The 22138-nt window shown below is 44.5% G+C and overlaps 1 protein-coding gene across 1 annotated transcript in view; it reads right to left on the bottom strand.

Annotated features, from left to right (window-relative positions):
- MTMR11 (myotubularin related protein 11) overlaps positions 1-22138 on the bottom strand; it is a 129703-nt gene that overhangs the window by 41817 nt on the left and 65748 nt on the right. The window contains exons 5-7 of the mRNA XM_077464249.1: positions 18560-18702; positions 13429-13507; positions 4091-4232 (exon numbers count right to left, since the gene is read on the bottom strand). Coding sequence (XP_077320375.1) covers positions 4091-4232; positions 13429-13507; positions 18560-18702 — 364 coding nt within the window. The remainder of the gene's footprint in view (positions 1-4090; positions 4233-13428; positions 13508-18559; positions 18703-22138) is intronic.

The raw sequence follows: 22138 nt of genomic DNA, 5'->3' as shown, positions 1-22138 counted from the left end.
GGCTGAATTTGGAGCCCCTGATATACTGTGACCATTTACCAAAATTTCTTCTCTTTTTTTAAGCTCTGCTTTGCAGTGCACACACTCCAATTCAACACCGGGTGCAAAAAAAAGTGAGCACGCAAAAGTAAAGCACTCAAAAGTGAAGCACAGGGTGTACACACGGTCCTCCTCCAAAGAGAAAGGACCTTTGCCCTGATCCCGCAGGCGCAAGACTCCTAACGAGGACTGAGGTACTCATGGTCTATGAAGCCAAATCCAGGTTGACCTCTTTCTTCGGGAGACCTGCCGAACCAAGGCCTATCCAAGTATTAGGTGGAGCTCTCTTGAAGGGAAACCTCATAAGAAGGGGAGAACCTGACCATAAGGCCACATGCTCTTCCCACTGCACATAAGCCCTTGTACACACGGTCGGACATTCCGATGGGCAATGTCCAATAGGACTGTGTTGTCGGATAATCCGACTGTGTGTGGGCTCCATCGGACTGTTTCCGTCGGAGTATCCGACGGACCAAGTTTTCCAGCTGGGCTATAAAATTTTCCGACAACATGATCCGATCAGACTTTGTCCGATCATGTGTAGAGAATTCCGATCGGACAAAGTGCCACGCATGCTCAGATCAAATTCCTACACCAAAGCTATTGGCTACTAGCCTGAACGTAGTCCCATCCTAACGAAATAACGTCATCACGTTACGTACGATCGGATTTTCTGACAACTTTGTCCGACTGTGTGTATGCAACAGTTTCGGACAAAATCCGTCGGACAAAATCTGACGGATTTGGTTGTTGGAGTGTCCGACCGTGTGTACAAGGGCTTAGAGATGAGCTAAGGCTTTGACTGAACCCAGTTTGTCTCAAACCTGTGGGAAGTTATCACATGATAGCAGGCTACTGCCCCGATTAGCTGCAGCCGGAGAATTCTCTGAACCAAAGCCGCATATAAGTAAGGGGCGTGGATGCTGGTGGCGTTATTGACATAATATAGCCACGCAGCCATATTTGGTCAATAACATTATCTATATATAGCCATATTCGGTCAATGATGCCACCAGCATCCCCACCCTTTTGGTACATGGGACTGCAGGTCATTGCCCGACTATAGCTGATTGGACTAGTGGCCTGCAATCAAGTGACAACTCCCCCAGGTTCAGGCCACACTTTAGTGTTCTGTATGTGTGCCTTATTAAAAAAAAAGCCTTTCTATCCCTGATTTAATAGCGCCACTCAGGCGGCTGCCTCTCCTCTCTCCTGATCTGACAGGTACAGCTGGCGGTGCAGATAGGAGGAAAGGAGAGAAGGAGAGAGCTGGCCGGTCGCGTGACCGCCAAGTGGCGCTATTAAATTAGGTATAGAATGGCTTTTTTTTTTAACAAGGCACACATACAGGATACTTAGTATTCTAAAAGCCAGGGGATTGCGTGATTTTTACTTAGTTATTACAGCAGCAGGAGGGGGGCGCAGCAGGCCCTGACACACAGCTGACAGGCAGGGAGGGGAGGAGGGAGGAAGAGGACAGAGGGAGACACAGGAAAGCTGCAGATAGCAGAGGATAATGGAGGCACGTAAACTGACCACGGTGTAAGGGCTCAGCCGCCATTATACACCGTGGTCAGTTTACAGGGGAGGGGGCAGAAACTGGCAGGATCAGCCAGGTATTTCAGGTGATACAGGGGGCCAAATTACACAGCACATGCACTGGACTGTATAAAATGTTTTAAAGGAGCAGGATCCATTTTTTAGGTTAACAAACACTTTAACCTCTTAAGGACCAGCCGCCACAGCTGTACTGCTGCAATGTGGCTGGTTCCCGCGAATCGCTATTATTGTAAGTCGCCTCGTAAAGGGCGATTTGTTGACATGCGCACACCCACTGGCCAGCAGGGGAGCCAATCAGCGGGTGGGGAAGACTCAATGTCCGTCGGTCACCCCCGCGATCATTCCCTGCAGTGACAGAACAGGGATCTGCCTGTGTAAACAAGGCAATTCTCCGTTATCACAGGGGAGATCACACAGATTCTGTCTTTCTGCTATGCAGGAAGATGTATCTGTGTATTTCCCCAGTCACACAGTCCCCCAACACACATATATATTGTTGGTCAGCAAGTGGCTAGGTAACGCCCACATGTGACGTTGAGCCTCCAATATTGAAAAAACTAAAATCCAATTAACTACTTGCCGACCAACCACCATCGTTATACGGCAGAAGGATGGCTCCCCTGCGCAAATTGCCATAGCTGATTAAGGGGTATAGGGGGTGCACCCACAGCGCGACCCTGGAGCCGATGAGCATGTTGCCGGGCACCATGATGCCTGCTGGCCACCCCGTGATCGCTCCTCAGAGAGCTGGAACGGGGATCTGTCAATGTAAACAGACAGATCCCCGTTTTGACAGAGGAGTAGAGAGAGATCTGCTGTTCCTATCGATCACTGTCCCCACAGTTAGAAACACCTCCCTAGGGAACACATTTAACCCCTTGATCGCCCCCCCCTAGTGTTAACCCCTTCCCTGCCAGTGTAATTAGTACAATAACAGTGCACATTTTTAGCACTGATCACTGTAATAATGTCACTGATTCCCAATAAAGTGTCAAAAATGTCAGTTAGGTGTCTGATCTGTCTGCCACAATGTCACAGTCCCGCTAAAAACACTGATTTCCGCCATTACTAGTAAAAAAATAATAAAAAAAATTCCCTAAATCCTCTATTTTGTAGACACTATAACATTTGTGCAAACCAATCAATATACGCTTACCAAAGATATGTAGAAGAATACATATTGGTCTAAACTGATGAAGAAATTAGTTTTACCTTTATTTGGGGGATATTTATTATAGCAAAAAGTAAAAAATATGTTTTGTTTTTTTAATTGACGCGTTGTTTTGTTTATAAGGCAAAAAATAAAAAACGCAGAGGTGATAAAATATCACCAAAAGAAAGCTCTAATTGTGGCAATATAGTATAGTATAGCATAGTGTAGTATACAATACTTGATGCGACACTTCTCCAAAAACTCCTGAAGAAGCTTTTGTTAGCGAAACAAGTGGTTGTACATGTTCTAAGAAATAATATGTGATTCTTGTAACTGTTTACTGCAATTTTAAGAATTGTTTAAATAAAAAAATCTATATTTTTTTCAATCTGTTTGCTTTCTTTGGTACCTTAAAAGTCCCGCCTGCTCCCCCCTCTCTTTTTTCGGCATAAAAAGGAAGTAAATTTTGTTTAGGTACAGAGTCGCACGCCTGCGCAATTATCAGTTAAAGCAACGCAGTGCCGTATCGCCAAAAATGGCCCGGCCATTAAGGGGGAAAATCTTCCAGTCCTTTAAGTGGTTAAGCCAGCCACTGATGGATCGAATTTTGGTAAATTCGGCAGGGGCATCCCACGCATGCTCGCACACGCACACACACACACACACACACTACAAGGTCCGATAACAGAAACAACCAGCATATGTATGTATGCGTGTCCACAGATGTGCCGCAGGTCTTTGCTAGATCCCGTGGCACATCTACGCATGCGTGGCATAACTAAAGATGGCAGTGTTAAGGAGGAGCGGGAGGATGACAATATCATCTGCATGATGTTCCATTTTTAAGATTGAACTCCAAGCAAACATGAAAGACACAAATGAAAGAAGCTACATTCATTTATTTTTTAAACGCAAGCAGAGTAAGCATCTGAATTTGGCCTGGCATCAGCCTTTTAGCAGGCCCTGTACAGCAGGGCCTGGAATTTTAGAAGGAAGAAGCAGCACAAGGAAGAGCTTGCTTACAAAACGAGAGAGCAGAGAGATGAGCTCATCACTGTGCCGCTTCTCTTTTCACTGTCCAGTCCCAGGCTGAGATAGGTCCAGGTGACCTGGGCTCAGAGGAAATGGGTTGAATGCTGCTGGCCATCAGACTGAAGACATCTAGAAAAAAGCATACTGTGGGGGAACCTCTGCACTATAAGCGAATATTACCGCCAAAGTTGGCTTTGCTATTCTATTTTCATTGGGTTATTTACTTTAGTCTTGTTGTTCCAGTCTGCAGTTCAAAGTCATATGTGATAACATACAGCGCATGCCCCTTTTCTCTCATGGCTTTACCTGGTACAGGTGTCACAACGTTCATTGAGGGGTGTCACTCTCCAGGCGGTCGCTCCGAGCCTTTCGATTTCATTCTCCCAGTCTGCTACTGACTCAAAAAGCCTTGTAGGGTAGTCCATTTGTGCTGCGCTTTCCCGCCTATCTGTCAACAGAGAGCAGGGCAGAACATGAAGCACCATTTCACTAACTAAACCAGAAAAGTATTAAAACCCTGAATCTCCAAATTTTCAGTCTAGATTCAGTCAACAAGACAAGGCAGATAATTATCAGCTCCATCTAGTGGCCATAACGCTGTATTTTCCTGAAATACCTCAATCAGGAAAGTACCACATTATGACCACTAGATGGAGCTGGCGATCATAGGAAATAAACATAGTAGGCACTTTACCGGCTATTATTCATAAAGGCTGACACAATCACACAGTACTTTTTTTTTTTATGAGCAAACCCCCCCATTAATTGATATAAGTGTTGGTGGCAGGCTGCTTTGATCTATTCGGTTGCTTTTGCGATTGAAAATCAATTGAAAGTGGCTGACATTGTTTGACAATTGCTGTGTAAATGGCTAGCATTAGGCTTTAAAGCTAAACTCTAGGCAGATATAAAAGACAACAAAAAAAATGTAGTACATGGTTACATAGTAGGTGAGGTCGGGGGGGGGGGGGGGGGGGGTGGGGGTGTTTCGTCGGAAAGGTTTCATGAAAGAGAGCCATCTGCTGGAAAAACAGTACCGAGGTTGATATCTGCAGCCACAATCCCAATAAATAACGATATATATATATTGTTGGTTGGCAAGTGGCTAGGTAGCGCCCACGTGTGACGTTGAGCCTCCTTTATTGAGAAAACTAACATTCCAATTAACTACTTGCCGACCAGCCACCATCGATATATGGCGGCAGGTTGGCTCCCCTGCGCAAATCGCGGTAGCTGTTTAAGGGGTATAGGAGGGTGCACCCACAGCGGGACCCTGGAGCCGATGAGCGTAGCCGGCTGCCATGATACTGGCCACCCACGATCGCTCCTTAGAGAGCCAGAACGGGGATCTGTCAATGTAAACAGACAGGTCCCCGTTTTGACAGGGGGGTAGAGAGAGATCTGCTGTTCCTAGTGATCACTGCCCCCACAGTTAGAAACACCTCCCTAGGGAACACATTTAACCCCTTGATCGCCCCCCCCCCCTAGTGTTAACCCCTTCCCTGCCAGTGACATTTATACAGTAATCAATGGCTATTTTTTAGCTCTGATCGCTGTATAAATGTCAATCATAGCTCCCAACTGTCCCTGATTTCGAGGGACTGTCCCTGATTTGGAGCAATGTCCCTCTGTCCCTCATTCCTCCTCATTTGTCTCTCATTTTGGTCTGATCTATATAGGTGTATATAAAATGCATTTTTTATCTATCAAAAAGGGTTTGCCAGTGTTAAATCTTTCATCTGATTTCTAAATTGCTGCATTTGTAAATTCCAAATGGCAATATAAAGGAATAGTAGTGGTAAAAAAAAAAAAAAAAAACACTTGTGGGTTTAATCAATCTTATTTTTTTGGTACAATTCTCTTTTAAGGGGGTGCGGCAAGGGGTGTGTCTTATGCCTGTATACTTTTGCTGATAGGTGTCCCTCATTCCCATCTCAAAAAGTTGGGAGATATGTGTCACTGGTCCCAAAAAAAGTGTCAAAAGGGTCTGATCTGTCTGCCGCAATGTCGCAGTCCTGCTAAAAATCGTTGATTACCTCCATTACTAGTAATAATAAAAAATAATAATAATAAAAATGCCATAAATCTATCCCTTACTTTGTAGACGCTATAACTTTTGTGCAAAACGAATCAATATACACTTACTGCGATTTTTTTCTTACCAAAAATATGTAGAAGAATACATATTGGCCTAAACTGATGAACAATTTTTTATTTTATTTTTTGGATATTTATTATAGCAAAAAGTAAAAAATATATATTTTTTCCAAAATGTACACTTTTTTTCTTTATAGTGAAAAAAATAAAAACTGCAGAGGTGATCCAATACCCCCAAAAGAAAGCTCTATTTGTGGGGGGGGGGGGGGGGGGACGTAAATTTTGTTTGGGTACAACATCGCACGACCGTGCAATTGTCAGTTAAAGCGCATTAAGTTAAAGCGCATAGGATGCATTAAGGTGAAAAAACGCAAACCTTTACAACCCCTTTAAGTTGTTAATGAAAGAGGTGGGCCAAGGACAGTCAGGCTGAAGAGGGAGGGGTTAGAGGCCGTCTCTATCTGAGTTGCTGCAGCTTCTAATGCAACACTTTAAACCCTAAAGCCTCGTACACATGATCGAATTGTTGGCAGACAATGTGCTAGACTTTTGTCCGAAAGGCGTGTGCCATGGACTTGTCTTGCATACAAACGGCACACGATTGTCGACCAACAAACACAAACATATCGATGTACTACGTGGAATTTTAGCTCTTGAGCACCACCCTTTGGGCACCTTCTGCTAATGTTGTGTTTGGTGAGCATTGATTCCGAGCATGCGTTTTTGTACTTTGAACTTTTGTGTGACGGACTTGTGTACACACGATAGGAAAATCTGACAACAGACCGTTGTCCGCCGACAATTTACTAGCCTGCCATCCAACATTTGTTGGTGGAAAGTTGGCCAACAATTGTCTGATGGAGCGTAACTAACTAACTGTCGGATTTTAAGCAAACAGTGTGTCATCACGCAATTCCTTGCCGAAAATTTGATCGTGTGTACAAGGCTTTAGCCTCAAATATGGAGAAGTCAGATCTTCACATCAGCCAATCAGAGTCTCCTTTTCAGGACAGCAATGCAGTTCTTATTTCAGACATTATTAAACAAGAAGGCCATTGTATCTGTTGTTGTTTTGTTGTGAAGCTTTTTTGTTTTCATTGTTTCCATCTTGGCTGCCGCTACGAGACAATAGATGGGCTTGCGGTACATTCTCAAGCAAATTTTGCCAAAAAAGGCAGTGACCCCGTCCTGAACCCCTCTGGTTTGTCTGTACGTTCAGGCTTTAATCACTGCCAAGACAAAACGCTCCAGGGGGGCGGCCATTGTAAGCCCGGTGCCTTGCCAAACTTTTCTTTTTTTGTGTTTCGAACAGTATTTCGGCCTACTGACGCAATGCCGGAGCTAAAAATATTCCTTTGCGTTCTTCATGATATTTCAGTATTCTGTGGGCTTGGGTTCTGGTTCTGGCTTTGGCTTGTCTTCTGCGATCTGATGCCTGTTTTATGATTGGCGTTCGCTAGATTTGGTATGTGGACACATTGGATGCCTTTAATTGCCATTTTGCTCTCGTTGGGTGTCCAGTGTGTGCCTGCGTCTTTAGGGCCTTTGTTTGCACCTGCTTCAAAGATTGGCATTGGACATGCTCTGAATGCCAATCAAAGTACCTGTCACTAAATAAAACGGTTACCTTACAGTCCTGTTTACATGTTGCGTTTGCCTTACTTCAAAAATGATACCCTATGTCACTTTCTTGCCACTTCAAAGCCTCCATAGAAGTCTATGACAATGCTCGCTTATTCACCTTTTATTCAGACTTAGCTTTGCTTTGTTTTGGAGGTATTGCAGGTAGGGTTTCCACCTATCCAGGATTCACCCGGACAGTTCGGGTTTGGAATCGTGCATCCGGGTTTCAGACAGCCTGAAACCCGGACACATTGTTTAGACTGGACTCTGGCTTCCCAGCAGGGTTGCTGGCTGCAGTTGTCTAAGCTGTGAGTGTCTGTTACACTCTCACACTGCCCAAAGCCAGCACTAACAATCCCCCCCAAACGCACACAGACAGGAGAGGAGAGAGGGCTCGGTCTTCTCCTCTTCCCCCAACCCTCTGTGTATGCCCACACTCCAATCCCCAGGGATGTGCCTTAGAATAGGAAAGTAAGTGGGGGGCCGGAAAATTTGAAGTCCAGCAACCTCAGACACATCTGGACGAGAGGTGCTGACTGCCAAGGGGTGAGTGAGCTCACCATCCATCCCTCTCCTGCCTCTGAGTAAGTGCACTAAGGCAAATCAGGGTTCTCAGAGCACCCCTTACATCAGATTCCCCCTTTAAACCAGAGGCCACAGTGTTTCCCCTTACATCAGAGTCCTCTTCGTACATCAGAGTGCTCAGTGTTACCCCTTAGATCAGGGTTCCCAGAGCATCTCTTATGTTAGAGTCCCCAGAGTTCTCCCTTACATCAGAGTCTCCAATTACAGTGTCTGCGGGTTCAGAAGTAAAAGGGGAACTCTGTGGACTCTGATGTAAAGGGGGACTCTTGTTCTTAACTTCATATGATTAGAAATGTTATTTAATAGCAAAATATATGTATAGTTTATACTATATAAAAAAAAAAAATTGATGTGTGCCGCTAAAGTGTTCGGATTTGACTTGAAGAAAAGGTGGCAACCCTAATTGCGGGTAGGAGATATCCCAGGATGCACTGGGAAACCAACAAGCGACGTCATCAGAAGTCACTTCCAGCCGGTTCCTGTGTGTATAATCTGGGAGTGTTTGGTGCAGATGTTACATCTGGTGTGCAGCATGGAGGAACAGGAAGGTGAGTGGGGTCCAGCCTGGAGCAGAGCAACTAGCAGAAGCCACACATGGTGTGCAACATGGGAATTCTATAGCAGAATGTGAGCAGGGACTGGCGAGAGAGAGGACTGAGCTGCAGAGGATCAGCAGAGCTGGGGGACCAGAGCAGGAGAAGCTACCAAATGTCACACTTGATGAGCAGCATGGGAGCAATATAGTGGGAGGTGAGTGGGGACCAGACAGAGAGGAGCATCAGCAAACCAGAGGATCAGCAGAGCTGGGGTTTACTGCCGAGCAGGAAATCATCAGTGCTGGGGGTTACTACTGAGCTGGGAATCAGCAGTGCTAGGGATTACTACTGAGCTGGGGAACTATCAGATCTGGGAATTACTATTGAGCCAGGGATCAGCAGAGCTGGGGGTTACTACTGAGCTGGACAAAGCAAGGCTTGGAGTAATACTGAGTGGGGCGTTGGCAGAGCTGGGGGTATTACTATGCATGGGATCTGCTGAATGAAGGTACTATAAGTTAGGGATCTGGTCAATGGGCGTACTGATGATCTGGGGATTTGCTAAGTGGGGGTACTACTGTGCCTGGGTTATACTGGGCTCCTTTAAAACAAATAGAAAATCAGCAGACAGGGCATTTGCCAAGCTTCATTAAAGCTTCATAAAAGCATCACAAAGGCATCCAAAACACATCAAAAAAGCATGTTGAATCGGTAGGCGCTTTAACCCCTTGATGCCGGCCACTCTGCGAGTGGGCCTTAACGACGAGCGACCACATATATATGTGGCCCTGTTAAAACAACTTACTGTACTGAGAGTTCGCGCCCTGCACGGTAGTCGACGGGTCCCGGAAAGCTCCCGATGCATATTAGCGATCAGGAGCTTTCCGATCATATGACCGCTGTGACAACCAATCACAGTGGCCACATGACCTGAATGCCCGCCTCCGCCTCCCGGCTTTTAGAACCCCTTAAAGGGCTGGGAGGCGGTTGGTGGGAAGGGGATATTGTGTGTTAAGGTTGAAGCAAGGGTGAACCCTTAGACAGGATGGGCTTCCTCCCTGCCTCTAATTTATCCACTGCTATATGGAGCCACTCAAAAACATTGAGTTAGGACCCCAGTATACAGAGGAGCCTTGATGTGGACTTGGCCTTATTCCCCCAGTTAGGACACACACAGTCAGGCACATAGCCTTTTCTCCACTCCTTCATTGGCTCAAAAGAATGGTCTAGGGGTGTCTTTTTTTTTTTTTACAAATAACGTGGTGGTTTATTGAAAAACAGCATAAAGAGGATGTACAGACAATGATTAGTACAGATATTATGACAGCGAGAAAATTAAGGAGAATACATGTTGTGAGGCAGGGGGGGCGCAGCTCCCCAATATAGCAACACGAGTAAGAAGCAGAAAAACTAATTAAAATAAAGAAATAAATAGCAGGGGAAGCAAGTCCACAAGGTTAAACTAAGGAATCATTACATCAGGGGACCTCCAGTTCCACCAGGAAAATGCACATTGCAGTGCCATCGTTTCACAGTGCAGTCCCGACCCCCTCTGGATCAATTATCCTGGATCACCTAGCTCCTACGAGGGAAGCTCATTGCACGTGTCGGCATCATTCAACCATGTGTCCCAAACTTTAGCGTATTTAGACTGACAACCCCTATGGGCATAAAGTTCTTTCTTATATGGGAGTACATTATTAATCGCAGCCACCCACTCCTGAAGCGTGGGGGGCTGGACTTGTAGCCACTTTCTTGCCACCAGTAGTCTAGCCATAAATAGAGATTTGTGTAAAAATATCTTGTGGTACTTGTCCGAATCCGGATCGGGAAAAACTCCCAGAAGGCATTGTTTGGGGCATAGCGTCAAAGGCGATCCCATTTTGTCGTGAATAAATCTGACAATGTGAGACCAGTAACACTGTATCACCGGGCAAGACCACAGGATATGAAAAAAGGTGCTTTGTGAGCTGCCGCATCTGGGGCAGAGGGGGCTGTAGTCAGGTTTATATTTGGCAATGCGTTTCGGTGTCAAGTAGGTTCTATGTAGAATATTCAGGTGGGTGAAACGATCCGAGAGTTTGGGTGAGACTTTCTTGCCATTATCCAGGGCATCTTCCCATTCATCATCCTCAAGCTCCCCCACATCTTCCACCCACCTCCCTCTAAGAGCCTCTGTCAATGCAATCGCTGGGGGTCTAATCAGAAGGTTGTATATACTGGATATCAATTTGCGTGGGTCCTGCCCCAAGAGCACATCCACTACCGCCAGACTACGTACCCAGACTACGTACCCTAGGGGTGTCTTTTTAGGGTTTTATTGGAACATAGAACGTGATGGGGTGAGGCAGCACGGGATACCCCAAAACTGAAGAACGGAACACTTTGAGGACACATACAGTGCCATAAAAAAGTATTCATACCCCTTGAAATTTTCCACATTTTGTCATGTTACAACCAAAACCGTAAAGCCCCGTACACACGAGAGGACTTATGTCCAACAGACTTCCGAAGGAGTTCCGTCGGAGTTCTGACAGACTTTTCGGCTGAGCGGACTTGGCCACACACGATCACACTAAACTCCGACGGATTCGAACGTGATGACGTACGACTGGATTCGAATAAGGAAGTTCATAGCCAGTAGCCAATAGCTGCCCTAGCGTCGGTTTTAGTCCGTCGGAGTAGCATACACACGAGCGAATTTTTCGAAGGGACCGGGTCCGGCGGAGTTCCTCCGGAAAAAATTGAAGCATGTTCCATATTCTAAAGTCCTTCGGACTTTGGCGAGTCAAAAGTCCGTTGCAGCCCACACACGATCGAATAGTCTGACGGACTCAGTCCGTCGGACTTTGGATGTAGAAAAGTCCGCTCGTGTGTACGCGGCATAAGTGTATTTTATTGGGATTTTATGTGAGAGACCAACACAAAGTGGCACATAATTGTGAATTGGAAGGAAAATTATAAATGGTTTAAAAAAAAAAAAATATGTGAAAAGTGTGGGGTGCATTTATATGGCGCTCCCCTGAGTGAATACTTTGTAGAACCCCCTTTCACTGCAATTACAGCTGCAAGTCTTTTTGGTGACGTCTCTACCAGCTTTGCACATCTAGAGAGGGACATTTTTTCCCATTCTTCTTTACAAAATAGCTCAAGCTCTGTCAGATTGGATGGAGAGCATCTGTTAACAGCTATTTTCAAGTCTTACCACAGATTCTCAACTGGATTTAGGTCTGGATTTTGACTGGGCCATTCTAAATCGTGAATATGCTTTGATCTAAACCATTCCATTGTAGCTCTGGCTGTATGTTTAGGGTTGCTGGAAGGTGAACCTCCGCTCCAGTCTCAGGTCTTTTGCAGACTCTAATGCCACGTACACATGACCGAACTTTCTGACAGAAAAGGTCAGGCGGTCTTCCCGACGGAGTTCTGACAGACTTTCGATGGTGTTCCGACGGACTTCCGAACTAACGGACTTGCCCACACACGAACGGACCAAAACGTGAAGCCGCATGACGGGACTAGAAAAGGAAGTTTAGTAGCTAGTAGGCAATAGCTGCCCTTGCGTCGTATTTGGCCTATCGGACAAGCATACAGATGAACGGTTTTCCCGATAGAAATTTATTCCGTCTGACAGATTTGAAACATGTTCTATTTCTAGGTCTGCCGGAATTTTTAAAGAAAAAAGTCAGATGAAACCCACACACGATCGTAATATACAATGGAATGATTCCTTCTGACCTTTTCTGCTGGAAAGTTCGGTCATGTGTACGCGGCATAACAGGTTTTCTTTTAAGATTGCCCTGTATTTGGCTCCATCCATCTGACCATCAACTCTGATCAGCTTCCCTGTCCCTGCTGTAGAAAAACATCCCCACAACATGATGCTGCCACCACCATGTTTCACAGTGTGGATGGCGTGTTCAGGGTGACGTTCAGTGTTAGTTCTCTGCCACACATAGCGTTTTGCTTTTAGGCCAAAAAGTAAAATTTTGGCCTCATCTGACCGGAGCACCTTCTTCCACGTGTTTGCTGTGTCCCCCACATGGCTTCTTGCAAATTGCAAACGGGACTTCTTATGGCTTTCTTCCTGCCACTTTTCCGTAAAGGGCAGATTTGTGGAGAGCACGACTAAGGCCGCGTACACACGGGCGGACTGTTCGCCCAACTTTGTCCGCTGAACAGTGTTTGGGCGGACAGTCCGCTCGTGTGTGGGCTTTCAGCGGACAGTTTCAGCGGACAGTTTGACGAACAAGGTTTTACGGAATTTCCGAAAAACTGTCCGCTGAAACCTTGTTTCAGCGAACAGTCCGCTCGTGTGTAGGCTTGTTCGTCAAACTAAGTTCCGCGCATGCTCAGAAAGGATTTACACGCCGAAAGTTATAATGCAGTGTATAGGACGTCGTATTTTTCGTCCCGTCGTACGTGCCGTTCACGTCATCGCACACGGTTTCAGCAAACTGTTCGTTCGTCGTGTGTGGCCATGTCCGTCCATGCTAATTTTGAGCGGACTGTTTGCCGAAACTGTTGGACGGACAAAGTTGGGCGAACAGTCCCCGCGTGTGTACGCGGCCTAATAGTCTCCCACCTGAGCTGTGGATCTCTGCAGCTCCTCCAGAGTTACCATGGACCTCTTGGCTGCTTCTCTAATTAATCCTAATGCTAATTAATGGAGGGCGTTATTTTTGTCCTCATTAAAAAAAATGAAGTTACACTTTAAAAAAACATCTATAAAAAGATGTGATTCACATGCGTGTGGGTAAACATTCTTGCTGTAGCAAGATCATATCTCATAATGCTTCTTACCTAGACTTCGAAGCATGGCTTCCTCCCGATGTGTGGCTGAGCTGATCAGCTGCTGGTTCTTAATCATGGTGTTTGTCATCTGCAATGAAGAAATCAGATCAACACATGAATACAACATTAAATGTAATATGACAGAACCAATGAGACGAGTCAGTAGCATTAAAATAAAAAAAATATTGTCTTTTATTAACGCACACAGTCCTTGGCTCTGTCAATGGCTCTCCTACTATACTACTATGTCTATGAAAATCCAAAACTCTAATTTTCTTAACCACTTAAGTCCCGGACCAATTTGCAGCCAAAGGACCAGGCCCCTTTTTGCGTTTCGGCACTGCTTCGCTTTAGCTGACAATTGCGCGGTTGTGCGACGTGGCTCCCAAACAAAATTGGCGTCCTTTTTTTCCCACAAATAGAGCTTGGTTTTGGTGGTATTTGATCACCTCTGCGGTTTTTATTTGTTGCGCTATAAACAAAAATAGAGCGACAATTTTGAAAAAAATGCAATATTTTTTACTTTTTGCTATAATAAATATCCCCCAAAAATATATAAAAAACATTTTTACGATACGTATTCCTCTACATATTTTTGGTAAAAAAAAAATTAGCGATTATTGATTGGTTTGCGCAAAAGTTATAGTGTTTACAAAATAGGGGATAGTTTTATAGCATTTTTATTAATATTTTTTTTTTTTACTAGTAATGGCGGCGATCAGCGATTTTTATTGTGACTGCGACATTATGGCGGACACATCGGCATTTTTGACAAATTTTTGGGACCATTGTCATTTATACAGCAATCATTGCTATTTAAATGCACCAATTCCTGTGTAAATGACACTGGCAGTTAAGGAGTTAACCACTAGGGGGCAGGGAGGGGTTATGTGTGATGTGTGTGTGGTTTTTTTATTGTTGGGGGCATGGCTTGGCATGTGACGTCACTGATAGTCTTTCCCTATAACAGGGAACAGACGATCGGTGACAGCGGGGAGTCTGCGCTTCTTCCTGTCCTGCCGCACTGTCTGCTGGGACACACATGGGTCCCAGAGACAGCGCGGACAATTCCCATTGCGCTGCGTGACTCGCGCATGCACAGTAGGGAACCGGGAAGTGAAGCCGCAACGCTTCACTTCCTGATTCCCTAACTGAGAATAGCGGCAGCAGCAGCCGAGAGCCGAGCGATTGATCGGCCTCAGCTGCCGACATCGCTGGACCCCGGGACAGGTGAGTGTCCATTTATTAAAATTCAACATCTGTAGTATTTATAGCTGCTGGCTTTTAATATTTTTTTTTCCAGTGGACTCCCTCTTTAACTAGGTTGTTTTGTCTTGTCCAGTGAAGGGCACAGGAAATCTTGAAACTTCTGAATGTAGCACCCTGATGTTTAAGCAGGGTTGCTAGTAAATTTACCTGCCAGGTATAGTTGCCTTGACCAATTAATAGGGGATCAATTGATTCCACACTAGGTGCATGGCTGTCTGCCTATCAAAGTCTCTGAGTCTGCCAATTAACATTGCAACTACTAGGGTGTCCTGGCCTAAACCCTCTCTCCCACAGTTCTGTTTAAGAGATAATAAATCCCTTTGCATTCAAGAAGTATCTGGCGCCCATGAATCTAGTCTGCATTACACCCACGATGCCTTGAAACCCAATCTACATAGAAGGATTTCAGCTATCCCTAACTCCGGAGGTTCTCATTAGACCAAAGGGACTTGGCTACATGAGCATCCAAAAGCAGTCCATTGCCAACACACCAAATAACATGGCTGTTATAGGTGGTGCTGTGACAGCCACTGACATGCAAAGAGGGTGCAGGACAAGAGGAAGTCCTGCTCCTATGAGGCTTCTTTAGGCGTCATCAAGGGAGCTGCCATCCGATTGGATGTGGCTGCTCTGGATGGCCTCTGTAGCCATCTTCAGTGTGTCAGTGCTAATAAATAGCACTGTCCCATTGCAGTTGGTGCACATTTGCGAAGTGGCTAGGTCAGGGACAGGAACCCACTGGTGAGAGACAGCATTTCTAACATAGGGAGAGGTCCCAGAGGAGGTGGGAATGAAGTAGTGACCACATGCCTAGCCTCCAGCAAAGAATTCCTACCACATTCAGGTGTCTTTGGCAGCAGACCACCTCCTTCGTCACATTCTGCCGAGCATTGTAAGCCTTCCAGAGTATCTTCTAGAACAGTGGTCATCAACCCTGTCCTCAGGGCCCACTAACAGGCCAGGTTTTATGTATTACCTTGGGGAGATGCAGACTAGAATACTGGAATCACTGAGCAGCAAACTATATCACCTGGGATGTATTTCAGTTATCTTGCAAACCTGGCCTGTTACTGGGCCCAGGGCCGTCTTTAAGGCAGGGCAAAAGGGGCAGCTGCCCTGGGCCCTGTCATTGTTGTGGGGCCCAAAACAGCTGCCTCATACTTGCCAACTATACAGGTTTAAATTCCCTTGTCCCTTGAATTTTTAGTCCTGTGCTGTGTCCCAATATCTCAGTGTGCAGTGCTGGTACTAATGCTGCCCAGCTCTGCCCTATTGTTGTGTGTAGATGACTCACCTGCAGACCCTGTGTTTACATGTAAATAACCGGCATTTGTATGTAAATAGCGGCAACAATACTAAGTAAATAGCTGTGGCCGACGGCATTGGTATGCAAATAAAGGCAGCATTCCTATGTATATCATGCTCCCCTCTTGTGAGGAGGTGATGTAAAAGGGATAGTCTGCAGCTCAAAGTGCTACCTTACTCCCAAAGCTGACATCAGAAGAAGCAGAAACATCCAAGGAGGAAAGAGGGCCCATGCCTCAACCCCACCTTGGTCTTATGCAGGACCAGCAACCATTACAGCACAGCAGGAGTTGGAGCCATGAGCATTTGGCCCAAGAGTTCAGAGAGTGGCTAATAGATATTTGCAAGATGCTGAGGGGAAACAGGGAGAGCCAAAAAAATAAGTCTATCCTCCTGGGACACTAGCAAAAAACTGGGACATTCTGATAGTTACAAAAGTTATTCCATGCTGCATTTTTTTTTTTTCAGTTGCCAGTAGAGAAGAGCTCAATTTTGGTTTTTGGGTTTAGCAGAACCTGAAAGGCAGCTGTCATTGCCAGTCCAATCAGCTTGCAGCTTCACCTACACGAAGGGGGCAGAATGCTTGTGACATCCTTGTCCTGATATGACCATGTGACTCATTGGCCTTTTGGGTTCCATCAAACCTGGGGTCAAACCAAACTCAAGTTCATCCCTATTTGCCAGTGTCCAATCCTCCTGTAGGTAGCCGTATAACCTCAAGGTTTATGATTTCCTATGTCTACAATGGCAAGCGCTCATTGGTCAGCCAAGTGACCGAACAATGAGAAGCTCATCTGAGGTCTCTCATTCCGGTAAGGTGTTCCAGAAGAAAGAAGCACTTTACATGGTTGTGCTGACCAATGAGTGCTTGCCTTGTGAGTATTATTATGGATACTCAATCAGGAGCTGTGTATTCTGATGTACAGTGTGTGGTCCAGGCTGGCAGGATGGGGCATCAAGACCCATATGTATAGCGAGGTCCAGAGGGGTGGCCAGGATATTTGGAGTTAGTTCACCTTTTCATTATTCAGGAAAAGGTAAGCTTACAATTTAAGACCTCCTTTACACGGGTAGGCGGGGGGGGGGTAAAAAGGTATGATTTCCCCACCTACCGATCTTCACCCTCTGTGTTGACTTTTTACAAATTATGCCACCCTGCCTCCCTATACCCAAAGTTTACATAAGCAAATGATGTGCATAGTGCTCTCTGGACCACCTAGGATATGCATGTCACATATCCCAGGAGGCTTTTAGTCTTTCATTCAGCAAGTAGGAGGGGGGTCGGCCGGTGGGCCTCTAGATCAGCCTTTTTCAATCAGGTTGCCTTCAGGTTGCTTCAAGAGTGCCTTGGGACAATGCCTAAAAATTTACCAAAATTTGTATACAAGCCAGCGAGGGATCAAGACTGCCTTTAAGATACAAAAAGCCACAGGTTTTCATTGTGTACCATTACAACCTTCTAGCTAGTGGGACCCTAACAACCTATAATGTCATTGGTTGAAAAGGGGGGCGTTGGACCCCTGCACAGCATGTTTGTTTGCACCTCCCCTGCCCCTCTTCATCAGCACTGAGGTTCCACTAGCTGAGTGGGAGAGAAAGAAGCTGAGGGAGAAGAGAAACATTGGAATACTAGTGAGTACCAGTGTGCAAAGGTGTGTTTGCTTTGAAAGAATAAATCACCTGCAACATTGGGTGTCCTACATGTATGGATGTTGTTGCATTACATAAAAAAATTAGTTTAATTGCTTATATTGGGGTGCCTTGGGATTGTGCATAATTTTAAAGCGTGCCTTGACTAAAAAAAGGTTGAAAACCACAGCTCTAGATCAGTGGTTCTCAACCCTGTCCTCAAGTACCCCCAACAGGCCATGTTTTCAGGTTTTCCTTTATCTTGCACAGGTGCTTTAAATCAGAGTCAATGGATTGGTATTTTGGACAGCTTTTTTATTGAAGAGAAATTCCCAAAACATGGCTTGTTGGGGGTACTTGAGGACAGGGTTGAGAACCACTGCTCTAGATGACATCAGAAGTAAGATGGCAGCGGGGGACCTGGCATTGTCTGTTAAAAAAATGATGTCCACAGAACAAGCCTGGATCCGGTGGCTCGTGAGTATCTGAATTCTGCAGACATCCCCTCCCGGTAAGCGGGGGTATATTTAAAAAAATGGGGGGGGGGGGGTGCTAAGGCTGAAGGTCTTCTTTAACATGGCCAGGGGCTATGTTAGTACACACTGATACGGTTGTGGTACAGGACAATTTATACCATAGGCTGCTTTCTGCAGGAAGTACTGCTGCCAAACAAGACTCATTCAAGTGAAGGGGGCCACATCACAACTGCTTTGCAACCATGTGTAATGGTTATCACAAGCACCGAGGATGCCTTTGATGAGCGATTTACCATGGGTGGCCACACAAATGATGAACCACGGCAGTATTTGATTGCTTTTTTTGTACTATTTATCAAAAAAATATGAAAGAAAGGGAAACAGTTGATTTTCCATCCCCCATTAACCAGCTAATTGGTATTCAGCTTCAAAGGAAAACCGTCTAAACATTTGAACCTTACAGTGTAGGCCTCCGTCTTCAAGCCGTTGTCACTGAAGTGGAAGTGCATTAGGCGGAATCCTCTGTAATGGATCATAAGTTCTTCCGGGACGAACTTCAGGCTCAGCGAAGGAGTAACAACCTTTACTTTACTCTGTCCGGCCACTACAAGTCAAGGAAAGACGGGATGAGAACAGATGGGCAATATCAAACATGAATGAAGAATGCTTGGGGTCATTTAAAGCTCAACTACAGGCACAAAAACTTTTAATAAAATATATATTACTCAATAGCTGCAAATGGCGTAAATCGCCTTAATGAGCACCAAATACCTTTGCATACCTGGCATAGGATCCGTGAAAAGATCTCCTACGGAATTGGAGCAGAACCAAGGACATCCATGTCCATATTTTTTTTTTTGCTGCAGGATCTTTTCAGACGCATATTAGATAGATGGGCAGCTGGATGTGCGTTTGCATACATCAGATCTTGTTTCTACCTTCCGTTTATATTAGACAACCTCTAATCGCCATATTGCGTCATGATGCAGACCTTTTCTATTCTTTGTTTTTTGCAAAACTGGACATCCTCAGAGGTAAACAAATCTGTATCTGTTTGTATCTACAGTATCTCACAAAAGTGAGTACACCCCTTACATTTTTGTAAATATTTTATTATAACTTTTCATGTGACAACACTGAAGAAATGACACTTTGCTGCAATGCAAAGTAGTGAGTGTACAGCTTGTATAACAATGTACATTTGCTGTCCACTCAACACACAGCCATTAATGTTTAAACCGCTGGTAACAAAGGTCAGTACACCCCTCAATCAAGCTAAGGTTGGCGCAGAACCTGCAGGCACCTGTCACATGGTAGCAGGCCCAATCAGCTACAACCAGTGGAACGACCTTCCCTACAGCCATGTATAACAAAGGGACAGGGTTCCTCTTATCATCATTGACCTAATATGACCACATGGTCAAAGTTGGACAATGCCATTGACCAAATAGGGCCATGAGGCTGTATGAGGTCAATGGTGTCACCAGCATGCCCTGCCCCTTGGTTACGTGCGGCTGTAGGGTGGGGAATTCCCTGGTTGCAACTGACTGAGCCAGTGGCCTGCTATCGTATGAGCGCTTCCGGCAGATTTGGGCATGAACCCAGTTCGGCCTGAACCTTAGCTCATCGCTACTAGGAAGTAAGTCTCACCACGCATGTTACAATGTGACTGTACAATCATCTTTAGATCCACCAAAACTATGTAAAATGTCCAGAACGCCATTTTTTTAAAGCTTGCGCATAAGGGATTCTTTGCCAAGGATGAGTGATTGTCCTGTAGATCTGGAACTCTATTGAGAACCTTTGGATAGTGGGGACGTTATTGATTTCCTACCCTTTTGACTGGATTTTATGACTCCTGAGAGTATATGGTGACACCACACCCCTTGCTAGGGGAATCCAACTCCTAAAAAAGTTTTCTAGATCAATATTGGTTGTATACATAAGGGGGTGGATCTTGATGAAGAGAGACTATCTTGAAACGCGTCGATCCATTACGCCACTAATGGACTGTATTGACACGTATGCGTTAGCTATATGCAATTATACATGGCAACGTTTTTATGTTTTTTGATGGTTTAATAAAGCTTTTGGATATTTTACTGACTTTTTTGTCCGTGTTTAGACTTGCGGTTGGAGGAGGGCGTCCAAAATTTTGTGTATCTTTTTATGCAATTTCAATTATATTTTTTAATTGTATAATAAAGCTTTTTGATATTTTACTGGGTTTTTGGTCTTGTTTATATTTGTGGTTTTGGGGCGTCAAAAATGTTGTCTTTTTATGCAATTTAAATGATATTTTTCAATTGTATAATAAAGCTTTTTGATATTTTACTGACTTTTTTGGTCTCGTTTAGACTTGTGGTTGGGGGGGGGGGGGCGGCAAAAATGTTGTTTATTTTTATGTGATTTGAATATTTTTTAATTGTATAATAAAGCTTTTGGATATTATACTGACTTTTTTTTGGCATCGTTTAGACTTGCGATTGGGGGGGGGTGCTGCAAAAATGTTTTTTTTTTTGTTTATGTGATTTGAATGATATTTTTTCATTGTATAATAAAGCTTTTGGATGTTATACTGACTTTTTTGGCCTTGTTTATATACGCAGTAGGGGAGGCGGCAAATATTTTGTGTTTTTTTTTTTTTTTTATGTGATTTGAATTATATTTTGTAACTGTTTAATAAAGCTCTTGGATATTTTCCTGACTTTTTGGCCTCATTTAGACTTGCGGTTGGGGGAGGGGTGGCAAATATTTGTGTATTTTTTATGTGATTTGAATGATTTTTTTTTTTTTCTGTTTAATGTTTATTTTATTTCAGAAGAAGACGGAAAGACAGCTTCCATACATAACCAAAGTACTGGTACCCAAAAAGCAGGGTAATAGATACATATCCCAAAAATGTAATTCATGGGACACATATCAGCCTATTTCTCAAAATAATTATCTCCCCTTGGTCATGAACTTAAGGGACCTAAAATACCGCGACCCATGGAGAGACCCCCGTAAAAAAAAAAAAAATGAATGATTTTTTTTAAATTGAATAATAAAGCTTTAGGATATTTTACTGACTTTTTTGGCATCATTTAGACTTCCGGTGGGGAGGGGGTCTAAATTTTTGGTGTTTTTTTTTGTGTGATTTGAATGATATTTTTATTTTTATTTGGGACTGAAATGTCGCATGACAAGTCATACCCCATGATTTCCAATGAGTACCGTTTTATATCTGTGCGACTTCAAAGTAGTCCCTGCACTACTTTGGCCCCACTCTAATGTGACTTGAGGTCCATAGACCTCAAGGATACACAGGCTTTCTTCAAGTTGCGGCAAAAAATCGTGGTAAAAAATCACGGCAAAATCATGCAACTTTGGGGAAGCAATAGTGAAAACATAGCCTATTTTACTGACTTTTTTGGCCTCATTTAGACTTGCGGTGGGGGGGGGCAAAAAAAAAGTGTTTTTTGTTTTGTTTTATGTGCTGCAACATGTAGTAATCAGGAGGCAGCAAACCTATCGAACGCTACACATTTAAGGCAAAAGGGGAAGCGCCGCAAAATGCCCTACAGCCACGTGCAATGCATGTGGCGCATTTGTCGGCAAGAATGGGGTTAAAACAGGCAGTTGAGGAGGAACTACATTTCCCATGAGGCATTGCAAGGCTGGCAGTTACAATTACTCCCAGAGGCATGATGGGACTTGTAGTTCTGCAACAGCTGGAGGGCCGCAAAGGTTGCCTACCCCTGATCTAGAGTGCAATCCAAATGTGGATTGGGCTCCAGAGGCAAGGGAGATGCATGTGTAAATCTACCCTATGATACATGTCCTCTTTGTGGCACATTTAAAGTCCCTTCCATCTCTAGTCTTTATGGGGTTGGAGGAAGAATAGTATATGATTTTCTAACAATAGGAATGGTGCAGTAACTGAAATTACAGGGTGTTTCTTAATTTAATTGAGGACCTACCTAATCTATCCTCATCAATTTGTATCCAATCAGGCAAGACCTTGTTGGCAGATCTAATGGAGATTGTACATTTAGATG

Source organism: Lithobates pipiens, unplaced genomic scaffold (genome assembly GCF_037356315.1).
Source record: "Lithobates pipiens isolate NorthernLeopardFrog02 unplaced genomic scaffold, aLitPip1_a1.2 Scaffold_30, whole genome shotgun sequence".
In the NCBI taxonomy this organism is placed as follows: domain Eukaryota; kingdom Metazoa; phylum Chordata; class Amphibia; order Anura; family Ranidae; genus Lithobates; species Lithobates pipiens.
Note: the sequence above shows the minus strand (reverse complement) of the source record. Positions and strands in the feature narration are given on the sequence as shown.